The following is a 27,317-nucleotide window of genomic DNA, read 5'->3' on the forward strand; positions in this document are numbered from 1 at the left end:
TTTTTTTCCCCCACAGCGAAGCCTCTCTTGCGACAAGGCCTTGGGGAAATACATCTGGTGTGGTTAGATTTGATGCTCGGCAACTGACACAGCTGCAATCCCAGAAGAACTGATCACTGGCTGTCTACATTGCAAACAACACTCATTATTCAATTATTGGGCATGAGCAACAAGAAAGACAGAGTCCAAAATAAATATTCCTTTAGCATCTCTTCAACAGCATATATTCAGCATGTAGGAAGTTAGCTGGCAGCCATTCAGAGTGTGTTATGAGGCCAAAATGCTTTTATCTGATAATGAACACTATGCTTCAGCTCTCCCTATCTGTACTGTTCCAAGAATCATGTCAAAATTGTTCAAAAGGATCAGACCATGATTTTTCAAATACTGGTCATGATTTTACATCACATTTACAGAGTGTAAGGCTCCAACACTGCTAATCCATTACCGTTTCTATCAACCAAGGAAGATAACTTCCCAAGTGCCAGAGCAAACATTGCTAGCATACTCACTAGACATCCAGGTCGGGAGATGAGGGCTGTTAGAGTTATAACATGCATAAGAAAATCACAATAAGACATCAAACTCTTGTTTCAAGTACATTCTTCAATAATGAGTAAAACACTCCTCCAGATAATTCTTGAGGCCCTGGATTTCAACAAAAGGTACATTTTAAAAAAAATCTGAGTTATAATTTTATAACGATAAACAACAAAATAAACATTAAAGCAAAATTATTATTTTTTTATCTGTAATATAAAAATCTAAATATAAAGGACAAAATGAATGTTAAAACAAAACAAAACAGAGAATGTATTACACCAGAATCTAGAGTACCTATTCCTTGCAAATGATAATTGACAAATCAGGATATAAAACCACACTTTGACCCTGGCTTGTTTAAACCACAGTAGGCATTTCCCACAGGCTAGAAGGCTGTGCTAGCTAAGTTTTGACTTCTTTGGTGGTTTGCAGTAACCTGTCATGGATGTCATTTTGGGCAAGCACAAGTAACTCCACTCCTTGTTTCCTTTTGGATTACTTTTTGGGGGGAGTGGGGGGGTGGATCTTGTTGTTTTAGACCTATCCTCCAAAACAACACTCTATTATATTTAAAGTAAAATATGGAGGATTGGAAAATTATTATTATTATTATCATCATCATCATCATCATCATCATCATTATTATTATTATTAGAGGGCTGCTATTGGCTTGTGGGGATCAGTGCAGGTCCTACAGGCTGCACTTGACCCCAGTCCAGGAAGGCTGGTTTGAATCAAAGTCCTTTAGCGTCATACATAAGAAAAGAAATGGTGGTTAGTTCTCAAGTGAAAGCAGAAGAGTTCACTCTGCTCTTTTGCATATGAAGGAGAAGGTTGAGGGAGCCCATTAGTTCAGATTTCAGTATAATGGATTCCTGATAACACAGACAGTGATTTCTTGTAATTGTTTGAACTGGGCCTTTTTGCATATTAATAAGACGTTTCCAATTAAATAGCAAGAGCTTTATGGCAGCTTCCTTGCCTTAGTGTGGATTGTGTGGTCTCAGATTAGAATAATTTAATATTAGAGATACAAACTCAGAATCTGCTGGGGACTAGGGGAGCATAACTGTTTATATAACAAATATTTCCATTTGGAGCTGGGTCTATGGGGTGTTTGCTGGCTGCAAAATGCAACTCACTGATGCTGAAATGCAACCCAGTGGTTGATCAGTGGCCAGGATCGGTCAGGGGTCTCGCAGGTAGCATCTGGCCACCATTTTTCATCTGAGAAGAGATACCATTCTCCCAGACCTCCACTGGGTAAGCTGTTACACAAACCACAGTGCCTTTTGAGTGTTAGCATTAGGAGTTCTCCATCTAGGACCAGCCTGGATGAAGTGATGCCCCAGCATCCATCGGCTTGCAATATCTCTTCTAATTCATTCTTAAGATTCTTGCTTCAAGTCAAACAGTTTAGTAAGAAAAGACTTTCTAAATGTAAATGTAACCCTATAACGGCTAATTTTCAACAGAACTTTCAATAACTGACCTTCCTTCAATGAGTAATGTCCTAAGCTCTGTGCCACCTAAGCTCTGTTCCCTCCCTTGCATTTCTATTGCCTTTTGAGCAGATCTTTTCAATAATTCCCCTATCCCAAAACTGAGGAAATTCCCTTCCTAGAGAAATTCACTTGGCACTTAACTCATTGAACTTCCAATACTAGACAAAGTCCTTTTAAAAAAAATTCTAAGGCCTATTCACTTGTACTATGTGAAAACGCATTGAAAAGTTGTGCTTTACACCTCCCCTTCTTCCTTGATTTGTTTTTAAAAAGAACCTTTTGGTAATAGATGATTTTGATATTTTAATTTCCTTTTATAAGTGTGTTTTGCTGCTGCATTAAATCCTTAATGGAGTCTAGGTTTTTTATTGTGTTCTATTACCATGTTTTACTGTGTATTTTGCCAGAGAGCTTTAGCAATAAAGCAACTTATAAACTGAAAGAATAAATAAATCAGGAAGCGATTGTCTCTCCCCTCTTCTGCTTACCCTTTGAGTCACACAAATAAGAACAGTTCATTCTTCCAAGACGAGGCAAGAGTATAATAGAGAGAATGAGCCAGACAAACTGGGGCCTTTCTTGCTGTTTCCTCTATCCTTTTAATTCCATTCCTCCAATGTTCTGGCCTTGGGATCTTTCTGTCAAATGAGAAAAGAATAATTCAAAGAGAAACAGAGAAGGACAATGGAGGTGAAGAGGTGAATGGATGGAAGGGCCTGACTCATCTCCACTTTTACCCTGCCAAGACTCGCTTTTCCTTGCTAGCCTTGCCAGAGGACCTTTCAAAAGTAAATATCCAAATATTAAGGTATTGAAAGAACAGTTATAGACACAAAGACATCTGCAGAGCTCAGAAGTCTCATGGGACATGTTAGAACAACTACTATGAATTTTCACTTTAATTAAAAGAGAGAGAGAGAGAGAGAGAAAGCTGTTCCGAGCCTTTTTTATTAATAGAGATAAAAGGAAACCCTGCAGGAAACATTATGTCCAGCTGCTTATTGCATGCCTAAACACGCAGTGCATTAAAAGCACAATTGCATTTGATGCTTTACTCTTTTAAAAAATACCCAGTGCGTGTGAAAGAGAAAGGTGTGAGTGGGGTGAGAACAGTAGAGATGAGAGATTGGGATATGAACCATGATGCACAGGAGGAGCAGGTTTAACACACTGTTCAGTGCAAAGTCTCATTCACTGAAGATGATTTTCCACTTCTCTCCCAAAGTGAATGGCATCTTTGGTGGAATGATTTTCATTGTAAGGTGAAAGGAATTACCTTTTATTCTTACACGTCCCATTTCAGATATGAAGATCCCAAGCCACGAGGGAACTCTAAAAGGTGAGATCCAGCTATTTAAATTGTACAGTACTTTGAAATAGGCAACCCATAAATGGTTCCAACATCTGGTTTCAGTTAGTTGTTTTTGTTTTGTTGTATTTTTTTACTACCAGGTTGGTTTTTGCTTATGTTGACCCTTTGAATGAGAGACCCCCAATACCCCTGATCACCAACTGCATTGCTCAGGCCTTGCAAATTGACTCTAAGGCAAAACATTAATGGGATTTTCTGGGGTTGAGACTGTGACTCACCCAAGGGCACATAGCGGGTTTTCATGGCTGAGCTGGGAATCCAGCCCTGATCTCCAGAGTTGTAATCCAGCATTCAAATCACTACACCTCGCTTGCTCTCACCTTTGACTTTACCAAGCATTATTATATTTTCCAGTGAGTCATGGAAAACTCCAAATGGTAGATTCATCTGTCATTTGCCTCACTCCATTTGTCAGAATCTGTTTGGGAAGCCTAAAAGGTGGAGAAGGTTCGTGGAGGTGCTAGATTTTTTTTTTCTCCACATGAAAAAATGTAATTAAAAGTCTTTTCAAACCACTTCAAAACAGTTTTGGCAGCATTATTGCATTTGACTATCAAGGACATCTTGGGAGAGCTACTCCTACAAGTTACACAGCCAGCCAGCCAGCCCTCTTAATGGTATGTGATTAAAAATAATCTTAGATACACAGAAAAAAATAGAGGATACTCCCTCGGCTGTTTTTAAAAACACCTCTATTCTTTAGTTATAAGGATAATAACTACACTTGGAACAAGCAGTCGTAAGAGGTATTTTACCAGGAGGAGAGACAGCCACACTTGGGGCCCTTCTGCACTACACAGCTTCAGAATTATGATCACACTTTAACTGCGATAGAATCGTAAGAGATGGAAGAGACGTCAAGGCCTGTCAAGTCCAACCCTCTGCCATGCAGGAATACACAATCAAAGCACCCCTGACACAGCACCCCATCCAAACCTCCAGAGAAGGAGACTATCACATTCTGAGGGAGCATGTTCCATTGTTGAACAGCTCTTACTGTCAGGAAGATCTTCCTAATATTGAGGTGGAATCTCTTTTCCTGTAACCTGAATCCATTACTCAGGGTCCTAATCTCTGGAGTGGCAGAAAACAAACTTGTTCCATCTTCAGTATGACATCCTTTCAAATATTTAAACAGGGCTATCCTATCACCTCCCAACCTTCTCTTCTACAAGCTAAACATACCCAGCTCCTCATAGGGCATGGTTTCTAGACCTTCCACCATTTTGGTTGCCCTCCTCTGGACATCCCCCATCTTGTCAGCATCCTTTCTGAATTGGATGCAGTATTCCAGGTGAGGCCTGACCAAAGCAGAATAGAGTAGTACTATTAATTTCCTTGATCCAGACATGATACTTCTACTGATGCATTCTAGAACCACATTGACTGTTTTAGCTGCCACATCGCATAGTTGATTCATGTTTAATTTGTGGTCTACTAGGACTCCTAGGTCCCTTGTCAAGCCAGACGTGGATTCTACAGGATTCTGGGATTTACAATTTAGGGAGGGGAATTTTGAAGGCTCAGCCAGAGAGCTTCTCTAGTGCTTTCGATCCAATTATAAACCTAGGATTTTATAGATGCAGCCATGGCAGGTAAAATGGAATTATAATGCTGTAATTGTGCAGTGCAAAAGGGACCTCGGCACTAACTCAACAGTCACAGTGTTATTTCTCTTGTACTTCTAAAATTTCATGGGCAATTGGTCTTTAGGTTCCATGCATGGAACCATCCATCCACCATGAATTTGAAAGGCATTATCCAATATGCCAAACCTGTTTGGGGGATAAAATGAAGCACCTTTGATAGCTCCATTAAAGTTAAAAATAAAACACGACAATAAGATCCACTAGTCTTTACAGCAGGTTTACACATGCATGCCTAATGTTCATTGTGAAATTCATGGTTCCAGGATGCTGTTAAGCCACCAAATCAAATTGCTTTAAGTGGAATTAGGCAAATTATTGGTAGGTGAGGCCACCATGACGATGTCTATCTACTGCCTTTGGAAACAGAAGCAACTACCTTCAATACCAGTACAATAGAGTAGTGCATCTCAAGCTGCCTGATATGCTGGACTGACATTTATTCCCACAGTGTGCTAGGGAGTGGTACCATATTTCTGCTCATTAGCCACAATTATTTCTTTCCTTCCTGGAAATTCACCAGGAATGGCAGCCCATGGCTCCAGGACTGGTGTCAGTCCATTGACCACCACTGTGATAGCACTGTGCTAAGAAATATATGGGCGAGGATACTAAGGCACTCCTGTCCCACTTCTGAGTTTTTACTAAGCTTCTGTTTGCCAACAGTAGAAACAGAATGCTAGACTAGATGGTCCGTTGGTCTCACCCAACAGGGCTATTATGTATGTTGCATGTATTAAATGCATCATGGAATAAACTGCTGCAGACACTGTACAATTTATAGGTGATTTCTCATCAGTTGCTTATTCTCACTGATGCCTTCCAGAATCATGTGCTTACTGACTTAACAGAAAAGCATTTTGTTCTGAGATGCAAGGTGACAGAAAAGCTCTTCCTGTTTAGAAAATACATCAACCCTGGCCATGCCTAATTTCTCTAGCAGTAGCCCTCATCTGATCCCTCCTAGGACAAGAATAGGAAGTCTCATTCATCTTGAGGATGGAAATCAGTTTCAGAGTTCTTGGGGAAGATATTCCAGTGGTGTGTGGAACCAAAACCAGAAGGAGCAGGACCAAAAATACCAGCATATTTTAGTTTAAAGCTCTTGTTACCACCTACTAAGCCTTAGGAGAGGCATTTCAACCTTTTGGGCACAACCCCAAAACAAAACAAAACCTGTAAAAAAAGCATCAGATTATGATGTCATGGGAAAGGATTGTCAAGCCTGACTGGATTTGGCCCTAAGGCTTGAGGTTCCCCACTGTCAACATACACAAAAGAGCTCTCTGTTGTACAGAGAACTCTCCAGTTCACAAAGGATTCCCAGTACTGGTTGATGGCTTCTATGGCATATAGGTTTTTACTGCCTTGGTAGCTTTTTCAAGTTCAAACTAAAACCTGGACTCACTGACATGGAAGCCACCAGCCATCACTAGACATTTCAACATAAAAGGAAACTTGTCCATGCAATAGCCTGAATGCTTGGAGAGTGAAGGGACAGTGGTATGTATATATGAGCAGTGGCTGACTGAAAGAGAATGAGGATAAACACAGATCTCTGGGTGAGATGCTCCAGACTGGCAAGTATTTCTACTTCTGTTCCAAGTGTTTAATAAGAATACCGGTTACAACAAAATGACCCACTACCATCAGCAAAAGGCATTATCCTGCAGAAATGAAGAAAAGTAGGTGAAAGAGAAGGGATTAAATAGGAGTCAATTTTCCTGTGGGAGGAATGTGAACTTTGCTCAGAACAAATTCCTGAGCACACAATATTTTAACTCTGAGAACATGGTCTTTTTGCTCCAGGCTCTTGTTGGTGGACCTTGAGGTTCTAAGACTGCATCTAAACTGCAGAAATAATTCAGTCTCACAGCAATTTAACAGCTGTGGCTCAATACTATGAAATTCTGGGAATTGTAGTTTCTTGTGGAACCAGAGCTCTCTGACAGAGAAGGCTCAATATCTCACAAAACTACTATTCCCATAAGTCCATAGCATTGAGCCATGCCAGTTAAAGTGATGTCATACTGGATTATTTCTGAAGCGAGGATGCAGCCTAAATTGAAAATAGAAAAGTACATTCATTCAAGTTTGGAGTATGTGATTCCTGCTTTAAATATATTGTCCTTCCACTATTGGTGCTTCAACAGAAGTAGTGAGAGCTCTGGGAAGTACTAAGGAAGGACCCAGAGCCTTCTTATTTCTCAGCACAACCTCAAAATGGGAAACTTTCTTTCTTTCTTTCTTTCTTAGATAGATAGATAGATAGATAGATAGACAGATAGACAGATAGACAAACAGAGAGACAGACAGATAAGTTAAATAGAATCACACACAATATAGTCAACATATAGTAAATTTAACCCATTTATAACAATTTAAAACAGTAAAAAAAAAACCTAGTTTGAGCAGATTAAAACCATATTAAACAATTTGACAAGTTATAGCAAGACAGTTTAAAACTAGTTAAAACTGTTTAAGGCAATTTAGGAACATATAAATTGAAAATATGTAGAATAGGAACAGCTACTTCTTGGTTTTAACCATCTGGTATGATATTGAAACAGGAGGAGAAAAACATTATGTTTCATTGTCCCATTGATAGTTTGGATTTTACTGCTTTGGCATAACCTCACGCGTAGGCTCTGCACACACTTGTCCTTTTAGACTTCTGTATAATGAATATCTGAGCTTCTCAGAGATGTTTCTGTTTGATATAATGGCAAGCTCTTTAGAATTTATTATTTTATTCACTTCATGAAATTGGTAGATGCTACAGACAGGGTACTGTCCGAACACTTTTCAGTGCAATCCAAACCAGATTTATACACCATCTGCAGCTGTACAGACCCATTAAATACTTGAAAGATTACTATGAAGTACCTTTCCCAAGGCTGCTGCCCTTTCTCTCTCTGTATGATTCATTATTTGAGTCTTGTCTGCTTCCAACTGCAAGTGGCTTAGTCAATCACTATTGATGCAGGAATGCAACATGATTACATACTTCAGAGGTGAATGCCTGTTACAAAAAAAATGTGTTAGGCTCCTTCTAGTCAGGGGTGGGATAGGTTGTCCTCTCTAAAAGCAATGAAAAGATAATTAATGATACTTATCCTGTTTTGGATTTAATGTTGTTACCTGTTTTTGGTAACACCAAATTACTATTTGAATGAATGACCATGGGCCAAAATAAAGCTGCTTCAGATCACTTTGGAGGTATGCTGTTTAAATGACACACACATCCTAAGAGGCCAGAAGCTGCGCCAAAGCTGCACTCCAGTCCTTAGGAGTAGAGCGTGACTTCCGACCTCTTAGGACGCATGCATCATTTAAACAGCATACTGTACCTCCAAAGTGACCCGAAGCAGCTTTATTTTGGCCTGTTTGTTCGGGCCCAAAATATCCTTATTTAAACCAGCCCATACCTTAAGAGCTACAGGGGAGGGCTTTCTCTTAGTCCCACCACTCTTGCAAGTGTGGCTAGTGAGTATTCAGGAGAGATCCTTCTCTGTTGCTGCTTGCAGACTTTTTACAGGAGGTCCAGTTGACCCTGTCTCTGCTATCTTTCCACTGGCAGGTGAAGGTGTTTTTAATTTAAGGAGGCATTTCATAGAATCATAGAATCATAGAGTTGGAAGAGACCATTTGGTGACAACAGATACAGTTTTTAATGGGGAGAGGCTGTAGTGTTTTTTAAAAAAACTTTATCATGTTTTAAATGTTGTTTTAATTTGTGTTTCTAAATTGGTTAGACTGTTTTCTACCTTTTATATTAAGAGTTTTAGTTGTATTGTGTTTTTAAGGTGTTGTGCGCCACCTTGGATTCTGCACTGGGAGAAAGGCGGGATATAAATTAACTAGTTTAATGGTTTGACTATTGGACTACAACTCTAGAGACCAGGGTTCGATTCCCAGCTCAGCCATGAAACCCATTGAGTGGCCTTGGGCAAGTCACATGCTCTCAGCTCAAAAGGAAGTCAAAGCCAAACCTCCTATGAACAAATTCTGTTGCCAAGAAATCCTCACTTTAGGGTCACCATACATCGGAAACAACTTAAAGGCACACAACAACAACTACAACAACAACAATAAATAATCAACTACATATATCGTATTTAGCTAGTTACTGACCCAGTGACGTGCCTTTTTAAATTACGTAACCAAACCAAGATTTAAAATATAGGTAGTCTTTGGGAACAAGGATAGCCAGTAGGAATACAGTTTAATATTAGAGGGACGATTGGAATGGTACTTTCCTCTTTCCTATAGTCACTGTCTGATCTCTTTTTTCACCTTGTATGGTTCTACTACTAGAGATTAGCTTGGTTGGAACCAAACTGACTGGGATAACGGACTGTGGGAACAGCAGAAGACAGCAGGGTGGTGGTGGATTTGGTCTCCTGGACCTGGAACCCCTTCAAATGTTAAAATTAGAATTTACTGACACTTTATAGACAAATGAGACTGACTTCCTCTTGTCTTGTTCAGTTCTTACTAGAAACTGAAAGGACGATCAGTGAGCATACTTGCCAAGAAGATTATGTAAGATGATGTGGGCTGAATCACTAAAAAGCCAAACCCAGGAATAATTTGGTATTTTCACATATTACACAACATGTCAATAATGCCGTTGTGAAGCCACAGTTTTATTCTGTGGTTTATTTTCCTTCTCCTTCCTTTTTTAAAAAAAAGAATAAAAGAATCAATCATCTTGGGAGCTACTAAAAATCATAAAGGTAAGAGGAAAAAGTGCTTTTCAAAGCAATGCCAGGAAGGCACCTTTTTTTAAAGAAGATGCATATCTAGAGTCTAAGAGCACGTGGAAAGGGAAGATGAAGGTTTCCAAAAAAAATCTGGTCCTGCTGTAAACCTTTTTATCAGGAAGGAAGGAAGGAAGGAAGGAAGGAAGGAAGGAAGGAAGGAAAAGTTTGTAATTTAGTTGACTGACATTTTGGCATTAGCCAAATGTGTTTCAAACCAGAGAGGAAAGCCTCCTTTCTAGGAGCAGTGGCATCACTAAGTTCGCACCAAGTGACGTCCTAAGCAGTGACACCACTGCTCTTCAAACACCTGCCTTTTGGCAGAAATGGATTGTGGCATTCACCTGCTTCCCTTTAAAATGCTTCAAGAGATGGTGGGAGTGAGGTGAAGTGCAGTAGAAGGAGAAAATAGAGGCCCCATTTTTTAAAATTAAAATGTCTAATTTCTAAATTTTAATTTTAAATTTAATTTTTTTAAAATTATTCTTAATTTTAAATTTTAACCAAATCTTCACTATGTATATGTAAATACATTTATGTTGTTCATTGTAATTTGTGCATTGTAATTTGAAGGTATAATTTTAATTTTGGTAGTTGTTTGTGTCACAACTATTAGCATTACATGCAGTGGTATATGGGAATTATTATTATTATTATTATTATTATTATTATTATTATTAACCTTTAGTTATAAAGTGCTGTAAATTTACACAGCGCTGTACATACAATCTTTTTAATTGGACGGTTCCCTGCCCTCAGGCTTACAATCTAAAAAGACACGACACAAAAGGAGAAGGGAGTGGTGGTGGGGAAGGGGCTTTATAAGTAACATTAGTGCAATAAATGCATTAACAAGGATTCTGTATAGTGTGTTATGGGAGGAGGTCAATGTGCGTGGGGGGCGTGACAACATGAATTACCACATCTAGTGACACCAACCCTAATGGAGCCACTGTCTAGGAGGGTCCAATGTCTCTGTAGACTTTATATGTGGGTTCAGCCCAGACAGAGTTTGGAACCTACTGTATAATCTATATGTAAAATGGCTACAAGGGCATAGCAAACTTGTGTTTAAAAACAGCGTAACAATGGCAACATCTTTACCCCTGCCCTTGACCCTCAATGACCATGGACCATCATTAAAACTGAACTTGTCACCTCATCACCATACGCACAGGTTTTTCATTTCCTTGGGTATCCATATGGTTTATAAAGCTCCTTTTCAAGCATTTGTTCTTTCCATGCATCTGAGGAAGTAGACCATGGTACAACTTCTGTTGCACAGTTAGTCTCAAAGGTGCTGCAAGATCCCTTTGCATAACTGTGAACAAGTTACTTTATTGGTGTAATATACTGTAATACAATACAGTATTATTCTAGCCCAGTGGCGCTTTTGCAATCCTGTGCAATGACAGGTGCACAGCACTTAGAACTAAATGTTAGTAATGTAAGCATTAAATCTTCTCCCTCAGCATGCAGATGTAAAGTACAGTATGTGTATATATTCCGATGCCACTGGAGATGGTGCTCAATAAACATATGGTTTTGCACGAATAATAGAATCTATGCACATCTTTGCTGGAAACATTGTTTACAGTGCCTGGAGAGAGCTATGATATCAGAAAGATTGCACAATCAGAGAAATAATGGAGAGAGAGGAAAATGGAACTCTTGAGTCATTTAACTGAAAATCTGGCTCATTTGTTACTATGAAAACCAGTCTGTGGAAACAGCAAAAATTATTTCTAGCATCAAAAGGAGAGGTGACGATTCAGCATGGGGTGAGAATGTGTGTGTGTGTGTGTGTGTGTGTGTGTGTGCCATTCTTATAAATCAGTGCTCATGCGTACATAAATCACAAATCTTATTTTAAAAGTGTTCAGTTGCACACAACTCTAAGCACTTATTGTGTTTTGAGTGGTCTGGCAACTCATGGCAAGATATGGAGAGGTCTGTTAAATTCAATAGGATCTAGACAGAATAGACAATGAGATCTAGACAGTGTACCAATCTCTTTGCAATCTACTTGGATCAAAATTCATCTGAAACTGGACATTTACTCCCTCAGAATTTTCTGTAATTCCTATGTATTTTCTCTTTTTACAATTTTTACTTTACTGTTTCAACTAAATATAAAAAAAGACGGAAGAGGTGATTTCTATCTTCATGCAGTGTCCACAAGAACAGAGTCCACAAGAACACATTCTCTCTCATCCTTCCTCCACCATCATCCCACACAACCCAAAACTCTCCCAAACCTCCGCAGCAGATACTGAAAGTGCATGGGGACTATCAGTTTGGGATGGAGATAACTTCTTCCACGATCCACCTTCCTAGATCCTTGTCCAAATTATTCTACTGTGGTAGGGAGGTCCAGGACATTCTTCTCTCTGTGTGTGTTTTTGTGCTGAAAAAGTATTAACCTGAAAACTGTGCAGGTTTTGAGGACTTCCTTGCAGTGATGAGAAACATGGCATTCCTGTGAGAATGAAATGTATAGTTACATCTCTGCTAACACATCCTGGGCACAAACAGTCAGTTACTTTTTGTCATCTAATTAATTTTTTATGGGTCCATCACAGCCAATACTTTTTTCCATAGCAAGGTAACTTTCTACATCTACTTCTTAGAGCAGATTGCCAGCTGGTGAACTATTCATTTTGTTTTCAGATCATAGAACGTTGTAAATTCACTACTGCTTTTTTGATTGTACTGATTCATGTACCATGTTATAGATCCATATTCTGAATGCATATCAAGACTCAACCAGTCAGAAAAACCACAGAATGGCTTTGTCTGTGCTGAAGCACTAGGTGCTCATTTATCTATCATCGCTAAAGTTAATGTAATGTGTTAATCATGTTCTTTGCAGCAGAATAGCCCAGTCCATACAATTATTTGATGACTAATTGTATATCCATTTTGCCAGATGGAGGATTTTTTTCTTTGTTCACTGATGGTTTGTGGGACCCCCCAGTAATGGAAAATAAGTGAATGAACAGCTTTCAAACTGTGGGTTGAACAGCTCATATACTGATAGCTTCTCTCTTACTATAGTCACTCAAAACCCATTGCTGGCTCTTTTTTGACATACAGTAGTCAATGGAAGCAACACAGGGACCGATCCTCACTGGCTATGTGTAATGGGTCTGGCGCGAGAACCAAGCACAGGGTCTGGAGGTTTGGAAAACCACAGACAAATCAGCCTTAGTAAAAGTGAAAGGCTGAGTCATCAAGAATTTGTGGCTGAAGATGAAGGGAAAATTTGGACTCAGGTACAAATGCATCATTTACTTGGTTAGCTCCCTATTTTTAAACTACTGGATTAAGCATGAATGGTCACCAGAATTTAAACAGTAGAGTCTTTTATACTTTTATTTTTAAGCTTTGATATTATCAAATATTTATTTATTATTTATACATTTTACAGACCAAAAGAAGCACTTAAAATGATTCTACGAAGACAAAAAACAGCTGGGAATAAAACAAAAAAGTTATAATGTTCAAATTCAATCAAATAAATCATAATATTAAAACACAGTTGAATGAAAAGCAATTTAAAAACACATCACCAACAACTACACTAACACCACCAACAACAAACAGTAGTAGAACTGATATATTAAAAGCCCCTTTCTCAGCAGATAGATAACTGCCAGTCAATTGCCTGCCTGAATACAAAGACCTTTGCCTGTCATGAGTTGGACAAGGAAAGCTTAGCATCCCTTACAATCCTAAGAGAATGGAGTTTCATGTGCTAGCTTCAGGTCTCACTATATCCACTTTATTCAGAACAGCAAGTAATCAATGAAAGGCAGCATGGTTTAGTGGTTTGAGCATTGGACCATGACTCTGGGGATCAGAGTTTGATTCTCCACTCAGCCTTGGAGACCACTGGGTGAACAGGTCACATACTCTCAACCCCAGAAAACCCTGTGTTAGATTTGCCTTAAGGTCACCATAAATTGGAAACTACTGCAAGGCGCACGGCAACAAATTTACAAATCTTGTTCCAGTATACAGGGCTGTGTGGGCTGTGTATACAATGTGCCTGTCTATAAGGTTCATCATCATCATCATCATCATCATCATCATCATCATCATCATATCAAGATACTGTACATTATTAATCCGTACATACAGTATATACCCATGGATGCAATCCTGTTGTGATATACATATGTATAACTTGAGTTTATGTCTCCTTTTTGCCATTGTGCAATGAGGTATTTGCTACTTCTTTCTGCAACATCCAAACACCTGCAAAGGGCAGGCAGCATTCAAGACTTGGGGGTGTTGCCATGGCCATTTACTAGCCATGGGAGGCAACCAGGTAGTGCCTGACCCAGTCATAGTTTTTCAAGATGGAAAGACAGAGCTGAAGTCACTCTCCTGATTTTCCAGAAACCTACTGAACTAAAGATGGCTTCAGTTTCCTTCCCCTATTTGCTGGCGCCAAGTCATCTACCTCGCCCTCCTCCCAGCCAATAAACACCTGTAGCAGCAGCCCTTTGGCTTGAAAGACCTTCCAAGGTCTCTCTAAACATAAAGTGTATTCATATGTTTAGCTTCCTTCTTCCATTTTAATGCTGCATGGGAAGGGACATATTGCCATGGAATGAGTATGTACACTTTTATAAGTGATTTCCAATGTGTATTTGTGCCATGAGAGATTTTTTATGGCCAATACATACTAATTTCTACTCCCAAGCTGGTTGCCATACATTCACGTTCCTTCATAAGCATCTTGCTGCATTTCAAAATATTTAATTCCTAGAGTACTCTAACAAAAGCAATACTGACATAAAAGTATCTCAGCACCAGATGACAATACTAGGGGAAACAAGTCTAAAGAAATAATATTTGACAAATAACTGAGCAAAGACTTAAAAGAGCTCAGTTACAAGAAACATAACATAGTAAATTGAATGAGTAAGCAAGCAGACAAACCATCTAAATAGATTCAGGATGTTTAAAAATGGGAAGACCACAGCATTACCAGAAACTTACAAAACAGTTTTTTCCCACCAGCCTGTGATAAGAAGTTCCTAGCATGTGCTTTCATTGGAAAAGTGACACAAACATTAGTTGAGTTTTTGCATTGCACCACCAATATCCCACCATGCATAGTTATGTCTTGTTGCCCATCCTCACACATCACCCTACCTGTTTTCAGACTGGGCATTGCTCCCCATCCCATTCAAGGGGCAGACAAAGACAGGGGAGGATGGGAGGGCAGCCAAGGAGAGGGAGAGCCATTCCTGCAGCCACCTACAGAACAATAATACCATCCTCCTGGAGCTCTGCAGGGATACTTGAAGAGTGTGCATTTTTCTTAAAGACAGCAGCAAGAGTAAAACCATCTGGTAGCCTGGATGACTTTCATCCTCTCTTAGCTACTAAAGGGCTGTGGGGATAGGCATCCAGCAAAAAAGTAGGTGGCTGAGGAGAGAGTCATAGTGAATGGAGGCGTCAAATGGCTCCATCAACCATCACCAAAAAAAAAATTCAGATACACAGGTGTCTCTTCCAGTTATGCCTGCCTGTCACCAACAGGATGCCAGCCGTTATTATGACATTCATTTCACTTCCCCCAAAGTTCCAGGGGTCTGGCATTTGCCCAGGTTTAATTTCATTTGGAAACAAGTCATTGGGGGCTTCTGGCCTTTCATAATACTTGAATTTATATACAAAGATACAAGTGAAAAGCACAGCTTAAACACTTGAACAGACAGCTAAATTACTGTCCTATATCAAACAACTAGGTAGAACTGCCCAAAATTCTGATAACCCACACACCTCAAACTTCATTTTGTCTCAAAAACTGCATTTCTATTTTATCCTCCCTGCACAGACAGCTATTTTATCTACTATTTACCTAGCAAGGAGGGTGATTACCTCATTTTACCTAGTGGGTGAGAGCAGGTGTTCTTTTTTACTCATTCAACATACTCTATGGAGATTATCTTACAGTTAGCTCTGTATGGGATAATGGAGGGGAGATGCAGTGCAGTTCCAGGTTTTGTTCTGTTTTTCTTGAGCTGCAGTGATAGCTTCATTCAAGCACCGGAATAACTGACAAGATTCCTCTTGCTTTGGCAAGAAGTTATGTGATACCAAGGCTCTCAAATTTTATTATCGTCTCAGACAGACAACTAGAGAGGATGTCAGAGAATGAGGAAAATAATCAAGCAGAATTTTGACAACCATTTCCTTTTTGTTTGGTGGGGTTCTGTGTTCACACTGGCAGTTTAAATGCAAAGTCTTCTTTGCAAGGTTGTTTTCATTGCAAATTAAAAACTAGAGACTGGCTTTCAGCCGACGGAAGATTAGTTATTAAAATTCAGTGTGTTTTACAAGTTGAACCAATGCATTCCACTGAGTTCAATGGCATTTACACCTAGGCAACAATGCATAGGATTATATTACAGTCACGCCCTGTAAACTTGTGTAATATTATTAATGGGCTGTTTATTTTGGATGTCTGTTTTATAATGGCATTTTTAACTTCCAGCATTAGTGCCACATTATGCGAGAACCTGAGGTTTGCAGGGGTTAGTATGATGGAGGTAAATGAAGGCAAGTAAATTCAGTTAAGTTAGATCAAGCTAACTCATGATGGCCAAAGTGAGAAAGGAAAGGTAGATGAATTCAAATCACAGCAGACAAAATCAAGAAGCAACTTCTCTTATGCAGTCTTCCCCAGTGGTTCCATTTGTACTTGGATGTTCCATCCCAGAAGATTGTGTTGAGGGATTCCTGCAGACTCCTTGTAGTCTGTGCAGGACTCTGTTTATTCCCCATGTATTTAAACAACATACAAGATACCAGTGAAGTTACTTAGATATTTGAAATGAGATTCCATAAACATGTGTATGACACCCAGTTCTATTCATTGCATCTCATGCAGGTGAGGCAGTGGAAGAGTTAATTTAGTATATGCAAGCAGAAAGAAATATATGAAACACAATGGAATTGAAACAATTCAAACAACAAGAGTGATGTCCAAATGGCATCCAACCTGTTTTAAAATGAGTTTGCACTTCATCTAAACGAGATGGGGCAAAATGCAGCACATGCGTTGCAAGTGGCCCTCTCAAGGCCTTCCTTGTGGCCTACAGCCCTTCCCCAACCCTGTAATGCCTCCTCAACATTAACCATTTTTCTTATCATTTCCCATGAAATGGCAATAGTGTTTTTAAAAATGTTTTTAAGGGTCACAGGACCTCTAACACTAAAAATATTGCTACTGGAAGTGGATATTTATCCTCTCCGAGTTTGCACATCCTTCCTCATTAATAGCTTTTGCCATCTTAACCACACACCAGTGTTGCTTTGCCACATACTACAGAATCATAGAACAGGAAAATACCCCAAGGACCATCCACTCCAAACCCCTGTGGTGCAGGAAGATTCAGTCAAAGCACCGCTGACAGATGGCCATCCAGCCTCTGTTTAATATGTCCCAACCTTCATCTGAGAAATGTTGGAAGGTATGTGAATTTGATTTAACAGAGATAATCATACCTCATTTATCCAAGTCCAGCTGACCTCTGGTTTTTACAGTCACAACACATGGTACAAGGCCTTTGTAAACTGCCTTTGAAAAATATCTGGAAACCTCATTCATTCAGAATATGGCTGCAAGACAGGTGATAATGGGGAACTGTTTTTCACTGTCTTTGTTGGATTTCAGACCACTTCTAGACTCCAGTTTGCTGGTTTTGATCATTATGCCTTGGGGCCAGGATAATTGAAGTACTGTATCTCTCCACATTTACCTGTCTGAAACTTGAAATCTTTGGAGGTCCAACTTCAACTATCCCTGTGGAGCAAGTATAGCAGAGTTGCTCTGGGTGCCAAACACACTCTCCAGGAGCGGTGCCAGTTCAGAATCATCCCTGAGGTTTCTGGGCCATGGCCTGATATGCAGAGGTGGCTCCTGGTGATCAAGTGTTATGCATTAAATACCAACTAGTTGTTCACACAGCTTGTCATTCAAATAGACAGACAGATACACAGACACACCCCTGTGAAAATTTCAAGGTGAAATGAGGGGATTCTTCTTTTTCACCTACCCTTAATCTAGCCTACAGGCTTCTAGCCAGAAAGCAGAAGCAGAGCAAAGCAGTTGATAAGTCACAATGACCAGGAAGGAAGGAACAAGCTAACTTAGGGGCTGTATAGGCTGTCATTAAAGGCCGGCATGAGGGCAAAGTGGGGATGTGGTGTCTGCACGACACATGCCCCAACTCCATCCCCATGCTGGTGTGACACCGCACACTCCACCAAACGGTGGGCAGTGTCACGACGCTCCTCTGGCACTGCATCCAGATGACGTAGCTCCAAAGGAGCACAGAAAAGTTGCAGTGCCAGCAGTTATGGCACCCCTTCCGCAATGCAGAAAGGAGCTGCTTTCTGTGGCTCCGTTTTGCACTGCAGAAAGGCCAGATCAAAGCCATGGTGTGTGGTTGATGTGGCCCTGATCTGGCAAAGGAAGAGGAGGCTGCAGGCTGCCCCTTAGGAGTGGTCTGTATTGCCCCCCCCCAGTGAATACGTAAGCCTCCTGAAAAGTATTTTCAAATTGTAGCAATAATCAATTAAGCCTTGCAAAATGTTAGCAAACTGCTCTCTCCAAGGTGACCAGTAGATTTTCACATAGCTGTTTCTTCTTGTCTGGAGCTAAGATGAGCCTTCCCACCTTCCCCCACTCCCCCAAAAGCCCAAGAGCATTTGTGCCCTTGTCTCCTGCCTGGAGATGAAAACTGGAAGCTCAGGCCCTGAGATCAGGCAACCCTACCCCTCAGAGGCGACTTGCCAGCACCATCTTTCTATTTTCCCATATCTTTTTATCTGCCCTAGTCTAAAACTGTTTTCACTCTTCTGATTGCTTTTATGCTGTATTATATTTTTGTTGTTGTTGTGATTTAATTTTAAATTGTTTTATTTCTTGTGAGATGCATTGAGACCCCGGTAAATACTGTGAATTAATAAAAATAGCCTACATTGTGTGTGTGTGTGTGTGTGTGTTTTGTTGTTTTTTTTTGTTTTGTGTTTTTGTTTGTTTTAAAGAGGATGTGATCTCTGCCTTTACAGCAGTAACCTGTGAAGGGTCCATAAGGTGACAAAGATAAAAGGCATGCTAATCTGTTCCAGCACTTACAACACGCCAACATGCAGCATGCTCAGCCAGACAGTCATGGTGATGCCAAAAGTGGAAAGTAGTCAGCAAGCAAAGGACAGGGTCCTTTTTAGTCCCAGCTATATTTCAAGGGAAGGAACTGGAAAAACCACATCTGAGCATTCCTTGCACTAAGAAAACCCTCTTAAATTCATGGGGTTGCCGTAAGTCAACAGGCAACTTGAAAGACATATACATACATAAATAACCAAATAACCAAGCACATAGCATGATCCTGTTGGGCACATGAATGGGACAGGGCTGCATGTATCAAATGCAACCATGGCTGGTTTATACATTCAGCAGAACCATGGAGTAAAAGCTTCTTCTGGAGCTAATTTCCCCCCCCCCCCCCAATGCTTGGTGTGGGCATTCTCTCAGACTCACGACCAGCTACTTACACATTACAGTGATGATGCACATCTTCAACTATTCTGTGGCCACTTCCCAAGAAACAAGGAACAGCAGTGTGGGGAGAAGTTCTCATGGCTGTTGCTCCAGCTTGGAACTCTGGGGGACTTTCCATGGTTTGAAATTAAAGTCTAACCATAAAAGAGCCAAACCTCAATTGGCAGGTTCCACAGTCGCTACTGAATGCTTTTAAAACCACCCCCAAATTGCCTACACCCCTCTTTCACACACATATATTTTTTTCTCTCTCTCCCTCCCCTCCCTGAGAGTTGTTCAGAAGCCAGGATAATCAAATACACATGGGACCAAATACAATATATGTCACACAAGGAAGCATAGTAACTCCAGTAGACTTGCAGAATGTGGATGATATCCATATAATTTCTCAAATTAAAGGATAAACATTCAAGTGACTTGATGGTGGGCCAGTGTTTCAAAGCTCTAGCTCTGGCATACTGAAAGACATTGCATATCAGGCCAAGATGGACCTCTGAGCAGACATGCACTACTTAGTGGGCTAGCCTGGTCTGGTTCAATTCACATTGTAAGGGAGTGATTCACATGCCTCCTACTCTGTTGTAGCTCTCCTGAAGTCTGTTGTAAATACATCTCCCCCTCAAATTTCTGTGGAAGTGTCCTGTGCAAAGCAAATTCTCAGGACAACATGTTCCATTCAGCATGTGTTTTGAGGAGGTGTGGTTTGGCTAGGTTAACATATGATGTCCTCCAGATGTGAACATTTCCATTATTCAGCCTTCTCCCTGGATACAATGTCGACTCATCCTCTGAGCTGCTATTATATGAGTCTCTCCATTCAAGTGGGGTTATAAATAAACTAACAGCTACTAAAAATACTTCCAACAATGGCAGAGGATGACGGCTGCTGCTTTCCAAGAATGTACCAGACTAGTGTAACAATTTTGAGAGGGGTAGCTATGATAGTCTCTAAAACTCAAATGACGAGACTAAATATTTGTATGGAAATCAGTAAATACAAATTGCAGCAAGTTGTGCCTCAGTTATAAAGCCAGTAGAGTGTCAGGCAGAGTGTTGGATTTTAATTGGAGACAATGAGTTCCAGATCATTGCTCAGCCATGACGTTTGATACATAGAAGTTTATCGCATGGGGCTTAAACCGCTCCCCAGCGCGTTCTAACGGGGGCGAGCAGGGGCGCGCAAGGAACGCGATGGGTGCCGGATGGGGCCCAAAACGCAACTTTATCGCACGGGGAGATGCCACCGCTGCCACCGCGCGTTCCCATCGCGTCCCAATTTGGCTCCAGAGGGCGCCATTTCTGGGGACGCTTTGAAACAGTTCCCAGAAATGGCGCCCTCTGGAACCGAATTGGGACGCGATGGGAATGCGCAGCGGCAGCGGCGGCGTCCCCCCGTGCGATAAAGTCACGTTTTGGGCCCCATCCGGTGCCCATCATGTTCCTTGCGCGCCCCCGCTCGCCCCCGTTAGAACGCGCTGGGGAGCGGTTTAAGCCCCATGCGATAAACTCTATAGTGACTTGTCTAATTCGCTGTTTCTCAGGTTAACCCATTTTACATGAAATGTTATAGCATGCTGCCCTGATATCCCTAGGAGGATGTGGAAATGATATATATGGGAACATGATTAATTTATGCATTTTCACATTTTGTTGTTGATGTGTGTCTTCAATTCATTTCTGAATTATGGTGACCCTAAGGTAAACCTATCACAGGGTTTGCTTGGCACAATTTGTTCAGTGTCTGTGTGTGCCTTTGCCTTCCTCTGAGGCAGAGAGAGTGGGACTTGCACAAGGTCACCCAGTGAGTTTCCATGGCCAAATGGAGATTCTAACCCTGATCTCCAGAGAACCATGCTGGCTACTACATTTTCACACTGCAGATATGGAAACAAGTAGGTGACACTCACTGCTAATGGGAGAAAAAATTAATACTATTTCAGCCTTCCATCCCAGCAATGAGTGAATGGCCCAACAGGACCATAATAAGAAATGGACCACCTAGGTTTGGAGTGATAATGCTGGGGGGAAATAAGTGGTACCTAGAAATTTCCTGGCAGCTATTGGTATTTATCTCTTTAATGATTTTTCTCAATAGAGGCGCAATTTTACACTTTCCCTTGTCCAAACATGGCAATGTCCAAACAGAGACTGCAACCTACAGAACACACAGCAGTAGCCAAGCCAAGAGATTTTGAAAGCATAGATGACAGTCTTTTGGTCTTTCTCTGAAAAGGAGAAACCACTAGAACTCTAAATGTAAGTAATATATTTTTTAAAACCCACCTATCTAAATTCCTCCAAATTATATGAATTGCCTGACAATTACTGTATCTTCATTTCCTTGCTGCTCTCTTCTCTTGATTCAGCTGGTTCCAGGACTGGGATTCCTGCTTCTAGATTGGATGGAAAAGAAAAACAAAGGGGAAACTGAATAAAACTGACATTCATTATCCCTGTCTTCTGCATCATAAAACCTTTGATGAACATTTTTAATAACTATACTGTGAATCCTGCCCCACAGGTGGATGAGGGGATCACAATACTATATGAAAAAAACACTTAAAATTGATGACCCCAGATTACTTAAAGACAGTTACATTAAAGGCTATGAAATCAAAAGAATGAGTTCATTGTGACTTACTCCAAATCATTATAATAGGGCTTAATTATCTAATATAATACATATGAAGAGGTAATAAATAAATAAATAAATGAACTCATAGAGACCTAGTTTATCTTAACTGGGCTACAAATTAGTTTGCATGTATGTTTTACAAAAATTCCCTTCTCAAGATGCTTGGCTTACTTTTTTCTAGAAATTAAGAGCTCCTATTCAAATCAAAATTAGAATCACTGCATGACAGCCAAGGTTTTGCCTTGTACAGTCTGCCTTCCACTAACAAATAGCTGATTCGTGACAGATGGACATTTTCTTCTACTTTAAGAAAGCAAAATTTATGTGATGCTCTAGCAAACAACAAACTTCAAATTATGAAAACTTTGTGAAATTTCTACTAGGAATAGTTATTGAAACTAAATGTACTTTGTTATTAAAATCCTTGCCTCCATGGTGATTTCACTCAAATGCAATGCAATTGCCATACAATATGATAGTTATGATACTGGATGGTTTCTTTTAAAACTTACACTCCTGGGCATTTTTTGTTTTAACAACCTAATCTGGATACTGATGAGTAAGAGTGGACTGCTCTTGAATTGAATGGGTTTGGGGTCAAAAGTACAGAAACGTTCAAGTTTCCTTTCCAAATAAAATATATACTTGTTATAAGAGAAAACACAGTGGCAAAATCTCCACATGCTTTAGAGTATTTTATGTGACACATAAAATAATTTCATAAAATAATCCAATAATAATCCCTTCTCCAGATGTTGTGACGTTGACTCATAAACTCTTAGTTTCATTAATAATGATTCATCTTCAGTTCTTGACATGCTTTAGGGCCACAATGGAATTCCTTAAAAGGTAATAATAAAGACCTCTCCTGAAACAAATTAACTTAAGTAAAATTTAACTTAATTTTTCAAATAACAAAAGCTGAACATTATTAATAAGAAAATTTCAGAGTAGCTGGCAATTATAGAATTTGAGTTCATAAGGCAGGAATGACAACAGACATATAGCTTCAGATTCTTATCTAACTTTTTTCTTTTTAGTGGGCTCTTATCTTTATTACACAAACCTTATTAATTAACTATGGAAAAAAGAAAAACAGATGCCACTTGATTCACAACTACCACAAATCTCTTAATTCATCCTCTACTACTGGTAAGAATTGCAATCATGCAGTAATTCTTGTTCCATTTCATCACTTATTACTTTCAGGAACGCAAAGGGATCGTGTAGCACCTTAAGGACTAACATTTTCAGGAATGGCAGTAATGAAAGGAGACATTCTTCTTGTTTAGATTTTAGGGCCAAGATTCTATTGTGTCATACCTCTCACACAACACCTCATAGCATGAACAGTTCTCCATTTCCAGTGCTTCCATGCCTCATTATGGATGTAGATATCTCGTTTTCACAATGACAATTACTACTACTATTTTGACAATAGCAATCCAATATAACTACATGGGCAAGGGCTTCCATTCCACTGACATTCAACTGGATTTCTGCCTAGAATTGCAATACTGAAATCTGCATATTTAAGGCAATGAATCATCATATCAACCACAATATCAGCAGCTAAAATATAGAGACAACTACTCAAATTAAAATAATAGACCCAACTACTGTTTTTAAGCTCTAATACTGTATGGTTTTGACATTACCCTGTTATCTTGACTTATAATCAGATAACGACAAGAAGTCCTTGTTCTTCCAAATGTGTTCTTCGAAAGGCTTTCCAAGACTAAAGGGCTATGGCTTCCCTTTCTATATTTTCACTATCTCTGTGTTTGCAATGACATGCTTAATGGCCCTTACATGAAAATGGGGACATCAAAAGGCAATACAGTACTGAAATGGGATCCCAGTGTTTTGGAACGGATGACATCTAATGGTGACTCACAACCCAACAGTCTCACTTTGATTCACTATCAAAACCACATTATTGTGGTTTGAATAGTTACTGATACCAGACTGCAGGCAAGCATAATGTGCTAACATTTGAAGCAGGTCCTTTACCCACAAAGTGTGACCCTTGCCTTACATATGCATACCAGAGCCTTGAACACTGTTTCAAGTTTACGTTATGCCCTTCCCAACAAATTCTGAGTGCACACATACATTTAAATAAGTAGATGTTTACTTTTCACTTTAAAAAAATATAAGGAAAATAGTTCCAAATTAACTCTTGGGATTAAGGATTGGATGTGCCTTAGTAATGACACAGTGCTAGTCAATACATAGAGCCTTATCACACAAGAAAAGAAGGTGGAAATGGAGAGTCCTACCTTTATCTGTGCCTTACCGCACGATGTCGTAGCGCTTCAGCTCTCTTCCCATGGGAGATGGTTGTAAAAGCATGTCTTTTGTCAAATGGATTTTTCCAGCTAGACAAAAGATGCACTTTTAAAATTGTCTCATGAGGGAAGAGAATTGAAGTGCTCCGTGAGGTAAGGCATGAAGAAAGGTGCTACTCTCCAGCTCCATTTTTGCTTTCTTTTTTCAGTAAAAATGATTTACACATTTAAAAAACAAACAAGCATTTCTGCCCCCATCAACTTCTGACACAGCCATGGAACAGTTTTGATAGCTTCTCTGCTATGCAGTCACCACCACCATTACCACTTCCAAGATTGGGCTTCTCCGTATGCCCAATAACCTAATGAATGAATGGGTGTGATATTTGTCATGTGGAGCTTTCACAAGGACTCTTTTGCACATCTTTAATGTTTTAAGTTAGTCTTTCCAAATAGGTGCTCCACAGATGTGAGGAACTATAGTTCCCATCATCCTGAACTGGTTTACCAGGTTGAGGAAGATTTTAAGCAAATCTATGAAATGTAAAACTGGCATTTTGCTATGGCATCTTGTTTACATTAGCATGCAACTGTGGACTTCCCATTCAATACCTTTTTGTGTATCTTCAAGTCATTTCTAACTAATGGCATCCCTAAGGCAAATCTATCATAGGGTTGTATTTTTTGGAAGGGGGGATGTTGTGTGCAAAATTTGTTCAGACAGCATTTGCCATTGTCTTCCTCTGAGGCTGAGACAGTACAACTTGCCCAAGATCACCCAGTGGGTTTCCATGGCTGAGCAAGGATCCAGACCCTGGTTTCTTGAAGTCCTGCTCCAACATTAAGACCACTACTCAGTCCTGAGGAGGTACTGTTAGCAAAAAAATCAAATGTCACATGAATGGACTTCTACAACAGAACTTTCCTCTCCCCTCAACCTTGTATGCAGCTCCCTACGTCCCCCTCAGAATTGACTCCAGTGGGTTTACATGGCCAAGCAGGATTCAAACCCTGGTCTCCAGAGTCATAGTCCAATGCTCAGACCACTACACCACACTGGCTCTCAAAATTCAATGCTACTCTATTATTATTATTATTATTATTATTATTATTATTATTATTATTATTATTATTAAGCAGCTTTATTTTTATAGTGCTGTAAATTTACACAGCACTGTACATACAGTCATTTTAATAAGATGGTTCCCTGCCCTCAGGCTTACAATCTAAAAAGACATGACACAAACGGAGTAGGGAATGGTGGTGGAGAAGGGCATCGGGTCCTGGAGTTCATCTCTCCCTCTAAGGATTGGACCAAGGCAGGTGGACCGGAGGGAGGGCTCTGCTTCTTAAGGGTAGGTCCTATGGCGTTGGGCCTGCCATTTCACTCCCTCCAGGCTGGATGGCTTGCATTTCTCTCCCTGTGGATGATGGTGGATGAAGGGGAGGGCTCTTCTTTCAGGCAAGGAAAGAAGAATACTCTAGAATATTATTCTTACTTATGCTCCACAGAACAAGAAAATAATTTTAATTCTCTAGACGAAATATTTCCAATTATTGGTACTTCACTGCATTATCTATTGGGACTAGCAGCAGAGTCAGAGGGCCTGTCCAACACAGGGAATTGACCAATCACATCTCTCCATTGAGAAGGTGATCTGCTGTGGAAAGAAAAATTTGACAGATTATATGAAAATGTAGGGACCATTTTGTAGTATACAATCCGTACACTATGATTCAGGTTTAACTATTGTGATCCATCCTATGGAATCCTGGGATCTGCAATCCAGGGAGGTGCATATAGAATTCCCTGCTAGATGGCTATACAGCCTCACCAGACTACAAACACCAGGATTTCATGGAATGCAGCATTGACCATTTAAGTGGAATCATACTACTACAATATAAATGTCCAGTGTAAAAGGGCCTCAGGCTAAACAAGAGTTGTGTCTGAAGTGTCTGATAGAAAGAGCGAAGAGATTGGTGTAACACAGTGAGCTGGCACTGATGCTTGTTCTCGTTCACCACAAAGTTATATGTACCACTTTGATTCTACTTTAATTACCATAGCCGCAGTGGGATCCTAGGATTTTTCATTCGGTTAGGCACCTGAGCTCTCTGGTACAGTATTCTAAATACATTGAGAAGCTACAAATCTCAGGAATCCATAGGATGGAGCTGCGGCAGCCTTTTATTAAACAAACAGTTATTTCTTGTAGTTTAAGTTCTGTTTAAGTTGTTTATTGGGGGGACTATCTGAGTCTCAGCCACATGCAAACTGGAATACTAAAGAACATATAAACTAGTCCATATCTGGAACAGCCTTAGAGGTACTGTTTAGAGCAAACCCAAGGATGGGTTTAGGAGTGGAGAACAGGAACCCAGGGTTAATACTGAGTGGAGTGAGTGAAAGGGGCATCACATCTTCATTGTCTATTTTTGTGATAACATTAGCCAGGAATATTCTTATAGTATTATTCAGGGAAATTTTAATAACTCACTTGCTAACTTTCTGAAACATGGGGAACCCCATTTTCTGATTCACTCTGAATGGCTTTATCGCCCATAGTTTGCAATAGTCAAAGCAAAGCACACGTTAAAATAGACAGACAAAATCTGGAACGTGAACCGGAAACAGACAAAGTACAAAATAGATGTGCCTGTAGAGACAATTTATCCAAATGTGAGTAAGCTTTCCTGTACTTGGGTTTAATATGTCAGTACCTGTACTATTAGTAATAAACAACAGAGAGTGTCAAGAGGAAATCTGGAGTTCACATATGGCACTCATCCATGTAGACGAGACATATGAATGCATCTGAGCCCTCTAAAACGAAATATGAGACAAGAGTAAGGTACATTTACTAGATTTTCTTTTGTAGCAAAACAAATATTGACTGAGGTAAAGGAGGAGAACTAAAAGACACTAGAGACATTGTCTGATCTTTTTATTTCTACCAAGTCAGAATTCAG

At 39.9% G+C, this 27,317-nt stretch overlaps 1 protein-coding gene across 3 annotated transcripts in view; it reads right to left on the reverse strand.

Annotated features, from left to right (window-relative positions):
* Positions 1-27,317, reverse strand: part of SLC44A3 (solute carrier family 44 member 3) — a 144,233-nt gene that overhangs the window by 65,921 nt on the left and 50,995 nt on the right. For 2 of the 3 annotated variants that reach the window (XM_042466151.1, XM_042466150.1), the window contains exons 2-7: positions 21,702-21,811; positions 17,611-17,771; positions 12,253-12,308; positions 7,953-8,088; positions 2,537-2,686; positions 513-648 (exon numbers count right to left, since the gene is read on the reverse strand). In XM_042466151.1, coding sequence (XP_042322085.1) covers positions 513-581 — 69 coding nt within the window. In that variant the 5' untranslated portion in view covers positions 582-648; positions 2,537-2,686; positions 7,953-8,088; ... (1 more) ...; positions 17,611-17,771; positions 21,702-21,811. Of the gene's footprint in view, positions 1-512; positions 649-2,536; positions 2,687-7,952; positions 8,089-12,252; positions 12,309-17,610; positions 17,772-21,701; positions 21,812-27,068; positions 27,173-27,317 lie in introns of those variants that run through there. The other variant, XM_042466149.1, reaches the window with a different exon arrangement.

The sequence above is a fragment of the Sceloporus undulatus genome, chromosome 4, assembly GCF_019175285.1.
Source record: "Sceloporus undulatus isolate JIND9_A2432 ecotype Alabama chromosome 4, SceUnd_v1.1, whole genome shotgun sequence".
Taxonomy (NCBI): domain Eukaryota; kingdom Metazoa; phylum Chordata; class Lepidosauria; order Squamata; family Phrynosomatidae; genus Sceloporus; species Sceloporus undulatus.